At 45.4% G+C, this 13,251-nt stretch overlaps 2 protein-coding genes across 13 annotated transcripts in view; one reads left to right on the top strand and one right to left on the bottom strand.

The window, feature by feature from the left end:
- SCN3B (sodium voltage-gated channel beta subunit 3) overlaps positions 1 to 12,874 on the top strand; it is a 35,263-nt gene extending 22,389 nt beyond the window's left edge. For 2 of the 5 annotated variants that reach the window (XR_005217604.1, XR_005217607.1), the window contains 2 exons: positions 371 to 913; positions 4,330 to 4,444. The gene's annotated coding sequence lies outside the window, so the exon portion shown is untranslated. Of the gene's footprint in view, positions 1 to 370; positions 914 to 4,329; positions 4,445 to 12,847 lie in introns of those variants that run through there. The other 3 variants (XR_005217605.1, XR_005217606.1, XM_037841788.1) reach the window with 3 other exon arrangements.
- GRAMD1B (GRAM domain containing 1B) overlaps positions 5,835 to 13,251 on the bottom strand; it is a 195,063-nt gene continuing 187,646 nt past the window's right edge. For 6 of the 8 annotated variants that reach the window (XM_037841782.1, XM_037841777.1, XM_037841783.1 and 3 more), the window contains 2 exons: positions 13,086 to 13,203; positions 5,835 to 10,620 (listed from right to left, as the gene is read on the bottom strand). In XM_037841782.1, the coding sequence (XP_037697710.1) occupies positions 10,531 to 10,620; positions 13,086 to 13,203 (208 nt within the window). In that variant the 3' untranslated portion in view covers positions 5,835 to 10,530. The remainder of the gene's footprint in view (positions 10,621 to 13,085; positions 13,204 to 13,251) is intronic. The other 2 variants (XM_037841778.1, XM_037841779.1) reach the window with 2 other exon arrangements.

Raw genomic sequence — 13,251 nt, 5'->3', positions numbered from 1 at the left:
GTACAGGGTCTTGGGAGGGGGAAGTAATATGGGTGGCAGGCTTTACGGAGTTGCTGTTATCCACAATGAAAGTGGCTTTAAGTTTGGACATTTAGGTCAATTTCTACCCTACTCAAGGATCCCATCCTCAGGGCACTTCTTTAAATTGAAGCCCAAGTCATAAAGCTCTATATAACATCAAGCCTTTCGAAGGTGGGGTGCTGTGATCTGAGCTTTGGGGCACCTCGAACTCCTTACTCATGGTGACAAAAACATAGCACCTGCCCATTCCCTCATTTGTAAGGATCATGGTTTTGGTCAGTCTTTGGGCTGAGCTGGATTGGGCTGGGCTGGGCTGGGAATTCTCAGTGAATTGTTTTATCATTGGTAGGTGGCCTGAATACCGAGGGACAGAATATCCCAGGTTCGATGATGTCAACAGCATCAGGAGGGTGCCCCTGGGGCCACATTGCTTCCCTTTATGCATCCATCCTTCTATCCATTCATCCATATATCCACCCACCACTGAACTTTCCCCTCTGACTTCCTGACTCCATCAGACTCCTGCAAATCCTAAGGCTTTGCCAGAAGTGAGGAGCCATCATTTCCACATGGGCTCAACTTCACCCTGTCCTCTCTTTCAAGCAAGCAGCTCCCATGCCAACTGGACTTCTTCCCCGTGCTCCAAATGACTTTGTGTAAGTGCTGGAGATAGCACCTCCCTCTACCCCGACCTGGTTGGAAATAGCTCATTCTCCACTGCTGCAAGAGAGTGCATGTCTTAATGGAAAGAAGCATGAGTGATTAGTTCAGATCAAGACAAAAGAGTGTCACGAACTAGGATTCCTTGAAGTCACTTTTTCCAAGTTCCTGGCCCATCTGGCTTCAGCATCAGAGGAAAGCATGCCCCTCTTGGTCCTCCAACAAGAGAAAGGTCAGTAAGCTTGGACAAAAATGCTCTCTGGAGCCTGGTACCCCAGGTCCTAGGGTTTAGGGACCCCAGTAAGTAATTAAATCCTGGGTTGGACCCAGTCCTTCCAAGAAGTCAAGGATAGGGGACTTGGGAAGAAATAATAGCAATTTAAGTGGCTCTTAAAAGTCAAACAACATGTTCCTGATCCTGTTGGAATAATATGTGTATGTGCTCTTCTGGGAGCATACTGCCATGAGGATAGATGGGAGGCATTTTTTCCCCTATGGGCCTTGTGACTGAACTTCCTAAGTTCCTTCTCTCAAACTTTCAGTGGATCAGCAGTATTCCTTATTTTACAGGAGGCAACTGAGACTCAGGGCTCAACTGAATGAGGACTTAAGAGGATGAACTGAGCTGAGGTGAACCTAAGGTGCTGCCCAGTTTACACTTCCCCAAATGGGAAAGTTTTGTTTTTGCAAAGACTTTGAAATTGAGCTTGGCTATGGCCATGCACTTTCACAAGCAGAGACGAGAATGGATAGGTTCAAGTAACTAGAAACAGGTCAGAAAAGGATATGAGGTAGACTTGAAGAATTTCCTTAAAGATTTGTGGATCTGAAACATCCTCCAGGAGAGTTCATCTGAGAATGAGATTTAAACTAAGAAAAATGCTTTTCAGTCTGAAACAGATGAAAAGCAATTGAGTGAAATGAGAGAGGAGGGATGGGCTACATGACTTCTGAGTATTTCACCTGTGAATCCATAATGTCCAGTTCTTTTTTTCTCTCTCTAGATTTTAGGAGAGCAAGGGAACACTGGGAAGAAATTGAATTAATATCTCATGCATTTTAATTGATTGTTCTGTGTCCTGGTGATGAGAGGGAAAGAATGCTTTATGGGCTATGAGAAGATGGACGTGACTTCTCCCTGGGGTTTGGTCACAGAGCTGTCCCATGGATTTGGGGAGATTATGGGGAAAGACCATACTCCACTGGCTTTGGGGCTGACATGACAAGCTCATTTTTTCATCTCTCTCATCTGTGGGGAAATACTTGAAACAAGTCCTTGAACATATATTCAAGAGTCAGATATTATTGAAGAAAATATCTTCTTTCAGTAAATTCAAGGTTCTTCTCATTGGTAATTTCCTAGACAATCCCTCTATAATAAAAGACAGAATATAGATATTTTTTCTTATTCTATAGTTAAGGAAATAGGCCTGGATTAGTGAGAGGTTTTCTGCAGTCACATGGCTGACCATTGGCAGAGCGTGCAGTAGAAGCAAGCTACTTATGATGACTCAACTTTCCTCTGGGTTCCAGTGGAGCATGCACAAAACATGTAATCAAGTAGTATGTATGATAGCTTTTTAAATTTTCCTTTTTAAACAAGCCCAAACTCATTTGATGCTTCCTTAATGATCTGTAATGAAGCTGAACTGTACCATACCATCATTTCTTATTTATCTTCTACAAGTTCTTTTCTTCTCTATTCTTTCCTTATTTTCTGACTTCTCTACTCTCATCCTTAATACCTTTCATTAGGGCTGTGCGGTTTACAAAACATTTTCATTTCCGTTGTCTTATTTCTTCTCCACAACTAGCCCCATGAGATGGGTAATATTAATATCCATGTTGCAAATGGAGAAACAGAGGCTCTCTGAGGTTAAGTGGGTTTACCAAATCATGTCACATGGCTGGTAAGTGGAGAACTGGGATCCAGGTCTTCCAAGTCCTAGTTGAGTTCTCTTTCCACTTAGACCACAACTGCTTCCTGTTATTTTTTAACTTCTATCTCATCTTTGTCTCTCTTGTTTGTCCTGAGGTGTTCAACATCTTCTCTCACTCCTAATTCCACTCAACAGCACCAGAATTTTGATTCTTGGTGGATGCTAGAAATGTGCTTTTGAGAGTCAGTTTCATATTGGTTCTCCCTTTCTGGTTGGTTTGTGCATAACTATTTCTTCTGAACTGCAGTTGAACTTCTTCCTGGTAGACTTGACTGTGACATATGGTACTGTGATCACCAGCCAACTTTAAATCCTCACCCACCTCCCTGTTTCCCCCATATTCCTTCAAAATGTTACCCAAACTAAATCTGCATTGCTCTGGGAGCTTTATCTGGCATGCTGTTGCTTCTTAAAGGGCTTGGAAGAGTTCCTAAGGGCTATTACCACTTTAGAAACCCCATCTGTTGTCTTGGTGCTGGATATTTCCCATGACTACATCCTCAAAAACACAATTCACTTACAGGCCAAGCCAGGCTGGGTCTCATCTTCCCTTTCCTACCGCTTAACAGCCATGAACTTGATTGCTCAACCCAGTTGGCCCCGTAAGCACTGTGCCCTGCTGAACTCGGAATCTCACATCACAGCCCCAAGTCCTGCCTGGAAACACTCTGTCAGTTTGTTCCTTTCATCTCAGTCGGTTTAAAAGCACTATCCTTTAGTTTTTCCCTCCCTAAACACCCACATATCCAGACTAAATCTTCTCTGAGTTTCTGGTTTCTCCTTAGCTGTGAAACTAGAAATATTAGTAGGAAAGGAATTTTTCAAAGCAGGAAAATGCTGGGAAATAAATAGAGAAGTGAATAGTTATGAGACAGTAGCTTCCTCTCCTCTCTACAAACCCCACAAACTACTAGATCAAAAAGAATACTCATCTCGGAATCTGTGAACCTACTTGACTTAACTCAGAGGGAAAAGACTGTGCAATTGTACCTTTCCAGAAAGAGGGAGAAGCAAGAGCTGGACACAATTCAGAATATATCTTGGGTCCCCTTTCCCAATTTAACATGGAAACGCAAGGGGTCAGGGGAAAAAAGCACCTTCCTCTCACTTCCTTCTGTAAATGAAAAGTCCCTAATCCAGTGAATTCATGTAGTCCCTGAAAATGTATCTGAATAGTACTTGCTGTGTTCATTAATCTGATCATCCATTCATTCCATGAACATTTTCAACACCCACTCTGTGTCAAGCACTTGTCTAAACCCTCAGTGTGCCCCAGGGTCTTAGGTCTGAAAAATGTCATCATCTAAACCTTTCCTAATCTCTATTACTCTAACCTGGTAGCTTCTTCTGTTTAGTTTTCCCCCTTCCTCGAGTTTAGTTTAGTTCTCTTTAGTTTCTTGAATTTATAGGACCAATAGATAAGCACTTCTAGGCAACGTTGAGTTATAGATCAGACTCAGCCTCTTTCCCAGGCCAGCTAAACCTCAAAGCTGTAATACTCTATCCTTTCTCCCCACAACATCACTTGGCAAGAGCTGTATCTGATGCACAGTGTGTGTGATATGGGGACAGAGACCACTAAAGGCCAAGTGCTTGCAGGGATGTGAAACATCAAACACAATCAGCAAAACTCCAACAGCCTTGCAACTGATGGAACTCTTTTCCACATGAAATCACCTTCATGTTGCTTTTCTTGCTTTTTCCACAGCCAATCTTTTTCTGACCTCTAGCAATGTTGTAACTGACCACCAACGCCCTCGACAACCCAATGCCTGTATGTAGTGTTTTTAAATAAACACCCTGTCCATGCCAATAAAGTGTCTCTAAAAAACTGCTTGCTCTGGTTTTGCTCTACTTAGTATGTGCATCTGCTATGTATGCTATGTGTGAATGCCACAAATAGCTTCTCCGAGGCTTTTTAAGTCTCAGACTGGCTCCCACCCACCACCCCAGCCTGCCTGAATTCCTGAGCCCACAATCAGTGGATGTATACCCACAGAATGAAAGATACATCGAAAAGCCTATAATTAAACATACACTAAAGGTGTGTACACCCTCGCCCCTCCCCAGATCAAAGGGCTACAAGACAAACAAGTGACACATGTGCTCCACCCATCATCTGCTATCAACTGACTTTCCTAACCAGGTGGCGAGGAGCTAAATCCAAGGAAAACCTAATAAGGGGAGGTGCCCAACCGGCTCCCAGCTCTATTGGTTCAGGTAACATAAGGCAATAAATAAGGCAAGGCTGTCTCCCAATGTCCATCCTCCTGGAAGTGAAGACCCCAAAAGGGAAAAAAAGTTCCACAAGAGATTGTCATTTGGATTCACATTCCACGATAATCTCCTATAATAACCATGGGTGCTGATGGATACTGAAGTTAATTTTTAAAATTATTGTAGTCCAGTACTAACCACTAGCTAAGAAATACACACACCTTTATTAATGTTATCTCTAAAAACACTCAGCCTTGGAGTGATGGATGAGGGCACCTTGAGGTGACACAGCCAGTGAACAGTGATGCTGTGCCTTGTACTCAAGTCTGATTGCAACACTTCTTACCCATTCCACTTGATGAGGTCGCCTCCCTGCCCTGGGAAAGCAGAAGCTGGGTGATGTCTGTGCCTTTGTGGATGAGTGAGGATAAACACACACGATCTTAGGACCTGCTGTGACCCCATCTGGGAAGACGAGAAACACTGAGGATGACGGGCACTCAAGAATCAAGCAATAAAGACGCACACCATTTGTTATTTGTAGTTCAATACTTTTTTTTTTTTTTTTTTTTCTTTTAATCCATACTGTACTTTCATGGCTCTAGCTACTTTACATTGAGATTTGGCTGGGTAGCCTTGTATGTTTCTAGGTACTAGTAGTTAAGTTTTCAGACCTTGCGCACAGCGCCAGGCAAAGTACAGTCATAGATCCAAATACAGACAGCCAGACAACTCGACTGCAGTCAACCTGGGTTCCTTCCCATGTGTAGCCCAGTGCAGGTGCCGGGACTATTCCCTCTGCCTCACCCCACCCCACCCCATGTCAGGAGTATCCAGGGGCCACTACAAAAGCCTCTGACCCTTCCCTTCCCACCTTGGAGACTAGGTTGAGTGGGGGGAAATAAAAGCACCATGGGTTTGGGAAGAAGGTCCGGTCCATGCAGAGTGGTCTGGCCCCCGAGTGCAGGACAGGGAAATATGGAGAACCACACACTATTGTTGGCAAAAAATGTTTGTTTTTTACTGTGCAATCTCAGCCCATGCCTCCCAAGCCCAGAGCCAACTCCCCAGACAGAGCCAGCTGTCTTGCCTGGAGCAGAGGCTGCCATTTTGCTTCTGCAAAGTGTCCCACTGTGCTGAGAGAAGCAGGGAGGGCCGAAGGGAAGACACGGCAATGTTCTTTAAGCCTTCACGTGTCGTGGATATCGTCTGGCGTCAGCTCCTCTTGGTAGGCGAGATGCTTCTCACCAGCAGCCAAAGCTCTGATCTGGGCTCCCAGTCTGCTGTGGACCTCGAGTCATGACAGAGAACAATGCCCAAGACCCCTGAGCTGGCACACACCACACCAAAAACAGGGAGCTGGTGGGGCCATTGCAGCCATGGCTGGAGCAGAAGTGAGGTAACAAGGCTGGGCAGAGAGGAGGGAAAGAGAGCTCTCTACACCGTGTGCAAATTCCTGCCTCCACATCAGGAAAGCAGGGGCGTTAAAAGACGGCCTTCCAGAAAAACGCTCCTCTCAGACCCAAAATGCATCTTCTGGAAGAAAACAAAGAGGTGGAGGGGAGTAGGACCAGCCCGTTGGGGGACAAGGGGAGAATGGGATGATTGTCCCACAGCCTAGAGACAAGGGGTGAGGGAGGGGAGAGTCCGGAAGGAAGGTTCTGGAGTTTCTTATAGGAGTGGGCAGTGGGGTACAGTATGTAGGGAGGGAGACCTCTGTCCTGCTACCTGGGGGAAGACAGAAGAGTGTTATTTCTTCCAAGGGGTGGGGGACATAGGGAGTTAGGGCTGGCTTGGCTGCCCTCAGGGCTAACGTGGCCATGGTATGGCACAGAAAGATCCTTCTGGGACCACACACAGTTCAGAAAGATTCTTTCCCTGGTCCTTTCTCCACCACCTCAGCCTATAGATGCTGCCTTTAGTTTGTTTCAGGCACTGTCTAAGCTCAGGGAGCGGGAGGAAGAGGCACAAAGAGAAAAGAAAGCCTTCCTCATGAGGTCTCTGGGTCTTCCTTAGTCTTTCTCATCCTTCGTGACCCCAGGTTCTTGGTGTCAGTGCTCTAAGGAAACCCAAAGATTCCAGCCAAAGCTTCACACCTTAACCCAACCCCTAATGGGGTTTTGTCTGAGCCAATAGAGAAGTGCTAGAACCAGAAAGCTTTCTCTCCAGTGTTTCCTCTGGCAAGGAAGAAGGATGGATAGATGAAAGACTTCATAGCCTGGCACAGGAGATGGGCTGAATCTAAGATGGGGCCCTTCTTGCTATTTTCTTCCTTCTCCTTAGCTTGGAGAAGTCCAAAGAAACGTCCCTGCCCAAAGACTTGGCCAAAGAAGGAAGAAACACCCTCTTAAGTTAATACTGAGCAAGGCAGCAAGGCTGATCTGGCTCTTGTCTTTCTCTGTCTCTCTCTCTCTCCGGGCTTCCACAGCCCTCTTACCCTGTAAAGAAGTTTAACTACTCTGGATTTCCTGGGAACCCAGACCCTGCCCTGCTACTCGTCTGAATACCAAAGAGATTAGCCCACAAGGATTGTTTCCTCCTGGTAGGGTACTTTCTAAGTCTGAGAAAGCCCAGTCTTGCCAGCCTCTGGCCTATCATCCTCAAGCCAATGCCAAAGCTAGAACCTACCCTAGAGATAATCTAACCCAACCCCCTCCTGTTACAGATGAGGATTCTGAAGCCCAGAGGTGGAGGGAGTGACTTGTCTATAGCTACAGATGCAGTCAATGGCATAGCCAGGACTCAGTCCAGTGCTCCTACAGAGAGCGACAGGCTGCTGATCTTACCAGCTGAGGGTGTTATCCCTTGTCCCAAGTTGGGAGCAGGGAAGAAGGGAGAGTTGCAGGCATGGTTGGCTTCTCTGAGGCCAATCTTATCAGTTCCTCTACAGTAAGTTGGAGTCAAGTTTAGACCCTTTAGCTGTTCTTCACCTAGTGAGAAGCTTTGCAAATTCTTTGAAAGTGAGTGTAAGCGCTCAAATGTATTACCACATGAATCTTTGCAAAAAGACTCTCATGTGATTCCAGAGTTCTTATCTGAACCAAAGGGGAAAAAAAAGGAAAAAAAAAAAAAAAGCTCTGGCTAGAGGAAATAACCCAAGAGGTGGTGGTTTTGATGTTCCCTTGCAGACAGTATCAGCCCGGGTAACTGGCCATGAGTTACAATTTACAATGCTACTTATTTGTCTCACTCCTGGACTTATCTGCAAGGGTGAGCTCCCTTCTCTTTCAGAGACTAATGAATAAGGGGGAAGAGCTTTTGTTGGGAGTGAACAGAGTTGTTGGTTTTCTCCTAGCTTCAGAGTCAAAAAATTACTAGAGCAGAGAGCTCACAAGAGATCCCTGATTGGTAGAAATGAGGTGGGCTGCAGGACATTCATTATGTGTATACACTGTCTCCTGGGTTCAGATCACCAGAAAACTTAAGGGTTCCTCTGACATACAAAGTGCCTCCACTCACACACACACCCCACCCTCTCCAGAGAGATAAAGCTAAAGCAGAAAACCCCTCTGTAGCCTGGACTACTGTGATCAATTTATTCCTAGCAAAGAACCTTTTTGAAGCCATCCCAAAAGTCCCACCACAGGGCCTTTAAAATTTAATAATTTAAATAAATGATTATGTCTGGAATGAACTAGAGAATTTATGATTTTTGCTTTCAAAACTTTTTAGGAATCTCTTTGGTTTCTGGCTACTCCAAAGGGGGCCCATGAGCGTCCACCCTCATTGTCTCTCCCTCAAAGTCCTGGTGGAGAACTGAGTAGTAACCGACTGGCCAGTGGGCATATGCACCCTTTGCAGGATTACACTTAATTCAATTTCCTTACGGCTCATTTTGTAGGAGGGAGATATCAATTCTAGTTGGCCACCCGAAGCCTTTCATCCCACTCCCCAGGGGGCATCCTGGACATGCATCTTGCTGTCTTCTCATCCTGCCCTCAGGTCAAAACCAAGGCCGTATTCTCAGACAGACTGAAAAGTCGAAAATGTTTCTTAAATTGCTAAAGTGGGATGTTCAGGCGACTCCAAGGAAAGAACACAGCTTGCTATACTTTGGGGTAGAACAGTGACAAAAACTTCCTTTCTTCCTGCTGATGTTCTGGGACATTCCCTGTATCAAGAGGGCCCAGGAGAAGAGCCAGCAAGCTTGAAGAGCTCTCCTTGCCAAATTGGCTATGATCCTTTCCTGATCAATAAATCTCCCATGAATTCTGCCTGGGGCTGGCAAGACTCCTTTGATCATTATATGGAGAAAAAGTAGTTAGTGCATAAAGGATGAAGAACATGCACAGGTCCTAGTGGACCAACCCGGAAGGGCCCTAGATGACTCACTTTTCTAAATCAATTTCTTTCTACTCTTTCATGATCTTATCTCTCTCTGGGTCCAGCGACCAAAGAAGGCTTTCCTCCCCCTGCTAGAACCCCCATCCCCAAGGCTGAGAACTGGAGAAGTGGCCTCCATAGGGCAGGACTCCGGCCCAATCCATTGTCTCCACCGGCTTAGCTCTTCCATGTGCAAAGTGTCTCAGAGATTGTCTCCCTTGACTACAGTTGTTTCTCCACTGAGAGTAAGTGATGCCGGCACCCAGTGGAGTGATGTGGCTATCGGTGCTCACTGCCAAGATTGCTCAGGCAGTGTTCTCTGGTCAGATGTACAGTCCGTAGGTCACCAGGGCAATTGCCCTCTCAAATCCTGGAGGGCCTGGGACTCTGATTCATCTTGGCAATCACACTGACAGCTCAAAGTGAAGGAATCAGAGCCACAGACCTGACTGGCTTAGTCACCACTAAAAGAGATTTAACAAGATCAAAGATGCTCCCACCCTGGCTAATAACCAATGTGCTCTTAGGGCACAGAAACAATAGGAGTTTAGGCACTAAAAAGTGACACTTCACCCAGATCCAGCCTGGGCAAAGACCAGAGAGAAAGAGGGTGGGAATGTAAGAAATTCCCAGCCCTTATTGGGTCCAAACCCTGTACAAGTTAGAGGAAGATGCAGGGGGTGACTGAGGAGATCTTTCAGAATGCGAGTCCTCAGGAGCCCGCAGTTACAAAGCCCAACCAGACAAACGCAGCCTTCCTAAACTTTCCAACAGTCCTCTCCACCTGACTCAGGGGACAGTCCATATAAAGTGGGTGGCTTTATATGGCCGAGTTTAGGTTGGGCTCCTTCTGCCCTCGAAGCTTCCTGTTCACAAGAGAACACTTGGGGAAGCAAAGCGTGGGGCCGAAAAGGTTACCCTTTATTTTGGAAACAAATCAAAAGGGGATTAGGGTATGAAGCACCTTAGCAATGCCCCCTTGAGACTTCTTTTCAAGACTCCAGGGTCTTCACAGGCATAACTTTGGCTCAACGACATTTCCCTTCCAAGAGCCAAGAATGGCTGGCAAGGGAAAGGGTGGGAAACGGGGGACGGTGGGGACAAGAGGCTTGGGGGCGGTCGGGGCTGAGAGGCCATCCCTGCCCTCCTCAGCCCCTCCACCAAAGGAAAACTTTTCTCCGGCCAGCACAGGAGACGGTCCCGCTCCTTCTCCCTGGTACATAGGCATTATCTCTTTTTAAAATCTGTATATAATATATATATATATTTATAATCTGTATATATATATATATTTATATATATATATATTTATATGGTTTATGTACATATATTGCACAGGCCTTTCGCAGCCACCCCTGCTCCTGCCTTGTCAATGATAGTGGTTCCTCTTCTCTTCGCTTTCTGATGTGTAGTCACGGGACCTGATGCCGTTCTGGAGGTTGATGAGTGAGTCCTTCATCTGGAAGACAGGCAACCCCACCCCGACCCCGAGTTTGGGCCTTCAGTGGGCTTCTCCATCCAGCGGCCCCTGACACACCAGCCCAGGGCAGGTCCCCTACCATGTCAGACAGCCAAGGCCAATCAATGAGGCTAGCTCTTGAGGGGCAACATCTCAGGCAGCAAGGGAATGGCCAAACTGTCATGGGGAACCCCTAGGGCAGGGCTCGCTGTGTCTCAGGGATTTGTGGCCCTGGTGTCATTTATTTAAGGACATCAGTGCATTCACTTCCATTTATGCTTGTTTCCAAAAAAGAACACTACTCATGCCAATTTGGTTTCTCCCTTGATCCTATCTTTGTACGTTTTGCCACATTGTTCTCTGAGCCTGAGATTTTTTTCTCTCTTGTGTATTCCAGTTTCATCCATCTGTTAAGACCCAGAACAAATCCAAACTTTCTCTGGCTCATAATCATCTTTCTCTATAGCGCACACTGTGGCTCTTGACTGCAAGAATCTTTATTTGCTTTGTCTCATCTTTGTTGGTAAAGGAAATGTGCCTTATCTTTCCCTTAAACCCCCAGAGGTGCCAAGCAGAGAACGAGTTGGTATCCCCATCACTGAATTAACTAAGCCTCCTTTAAGAAATGGACGCATTCACGTTTTCTAAGTCAGAATGGGGCAGTTCCAGTGTAGAATCCTAAAGTGGCCCATCATACCATCACACATTTAAATATTGCCTCAAGGTAAGCTGCTCTGTTATGACACGAGACAATTAACATTTCACGAGTAAATGGTTATGCACTTTGAGAACCTTTGGTCTCTCTCCCTAATCTACCACATTTTTCTCTCTGGTTCTTTTCTTCCAAATCCTCTACTCGGTAGGGATCAGTGGCCCGCTGCTGTTGCTCTTAAAAGTTACTTTTAAAGGGAGTAAGAAAAAAAAGATCTTAATGCTTGTAGGGTTGCCTACCATGACATAAATCTGATAGCTCCAAGATCCAATTAAGGGGTCCACCCTGAAATAGAATTCTAGAATTGGAAGAGACCTCTGAGTCATTCAGTCTAACTGTCCCTCATTTAAACATCATCTCGTGATCCCTTGAAGACTTCCAATGATGGGATCTCAGGCCTCCAGAGCAGCCCATTCTACTGTTGGACAGCTCTAACCACAAGTTGTCTGTGTTTTTATTTGATGACTCAAAAATCTAATTCCCTATAACTTCTAGCACCCTGGGTTCTGGTTCAGCCTTTTGGAATTTTACAGTAAGTCTAACCCTTCTTCTACCTGATGGACCTCAATGTCCAAAGCCTATTTTGCAACCACCCCTCACTTCAGTCATCTCTTCTAAAGAGTTTTATCTTTAATTCCTTCAACCTTTCTTGACTGGACAGGGTTTCCAAACCCCTCTTATACAGTTTACCCTCCTCTGGTTAAAAAATTCCCTTCTTAAATGTGGTTCCAAAGCTAAATATGATTTTCTAAACATATCAAACTAGATCCTGATGGTTGCATTAGGATTCCTTCTTAATTTAGTGCTAAGATCAAAGGGGATATTAAACTTAATATTATGAGTGCCATCACATTCCAACAGTGATCCTATGGGACAATGCTGATAATTCCCATTATATAAATGAAGAAACTGAAGTTCATTAATATTAAGTCCCTTTAAAGGTCACAAAACTAGTCAGTGCTGAGATTAGGATCCCATTTTGGGTCTGGCTGACTGCAAGAAAGTCACCTCTTTAGGAGGAGAATTTCAATGTAATGGGACAAATTCTGGGTCTATTATCTCTTTAATTCTGCAAAGGTAGGTTCCTGTTGTCTTGGCAACCATGTGGGGGCACTTTTTATAAGATGTTAAGTTCTTGATGGGGGGAGTAGGAAGCCACCTCCCACCATTAAAAATATTCATTATTGATTTTGCCCCAGGCTGATTTTCTTAAGTAGCAGCATCTGGTTAAGGGGAATATAGGCAGCTCTCCTGCAAAAATGTTATGAAATAAAGACACAAGTACGGTCACGTTCCCAGAAAAGTAGTGTGGTGCCTTTGGGGAGGAGCAGTGTCCTGGATGGGTAAGTCATTTAAGGGCAGGGAGAGGGGCTGGTAACATCAAAAGGGAGTAGAAAACATGCCCTCTGGGAAGACAAAGCTCTGTATAAAGGGGGCTCTCTTTAAATGCCTGTCAGATGGCTATGTGCTACCCAAACAAAATAAAACAAATTCTTCCTTCTATCTAACTTACAGCTGCAAATCCAGTATGATGTTTGATTATTCTGAGTTTGGTGAAAGGGAGTACACCTGTGTTTCCAAGAACCCATTCTAAGATGGCTTCAAAATGGCAACAGTGGACATCCTGGGAGAAGAATGCACGGGAAGGTGAGGGCTGACGGGCAGTGATGCAGATGGTGAACCTTCTCAGAGCACAGGAAAGGAGCTCCTTCTCTGGAAGACTGGGGCAGGGAGAGAACATGGGGCGTCTCACCTGGTCAAGAAGCATCACCGAGGATTTGATGATCTCCCTCCATTTCTGGAGCTCCGTATCGTGGTACTTTTGTTGGGACTCTAAGAGTTGGGCCCATTCTGTCTGAGATTGGGGTAACCTGTGGGGTAGAAGAAGGGGCACCCCAGCAGCCGGAGTTACACTCAGC

The sequence above is a fragment of the Choloepus didactylus genome, chromosome 6 (assembly GCF_015220235.1).
Source record: "Choloepus didactylus isolate mChoDid1 chromosome 6, mChoDid1.pri, whole genome shotgun sequence".
NCBI lineage: Eukaryota > Metazoa > Chordata > Mammalia > Pilosa > Megalonychidae > Choloepus > Choloepus didactylus.
Note: the sequence above shows the minus strand (reverse complement) of the source record. Positions and strands in the feature narration are given on the sequence as shown.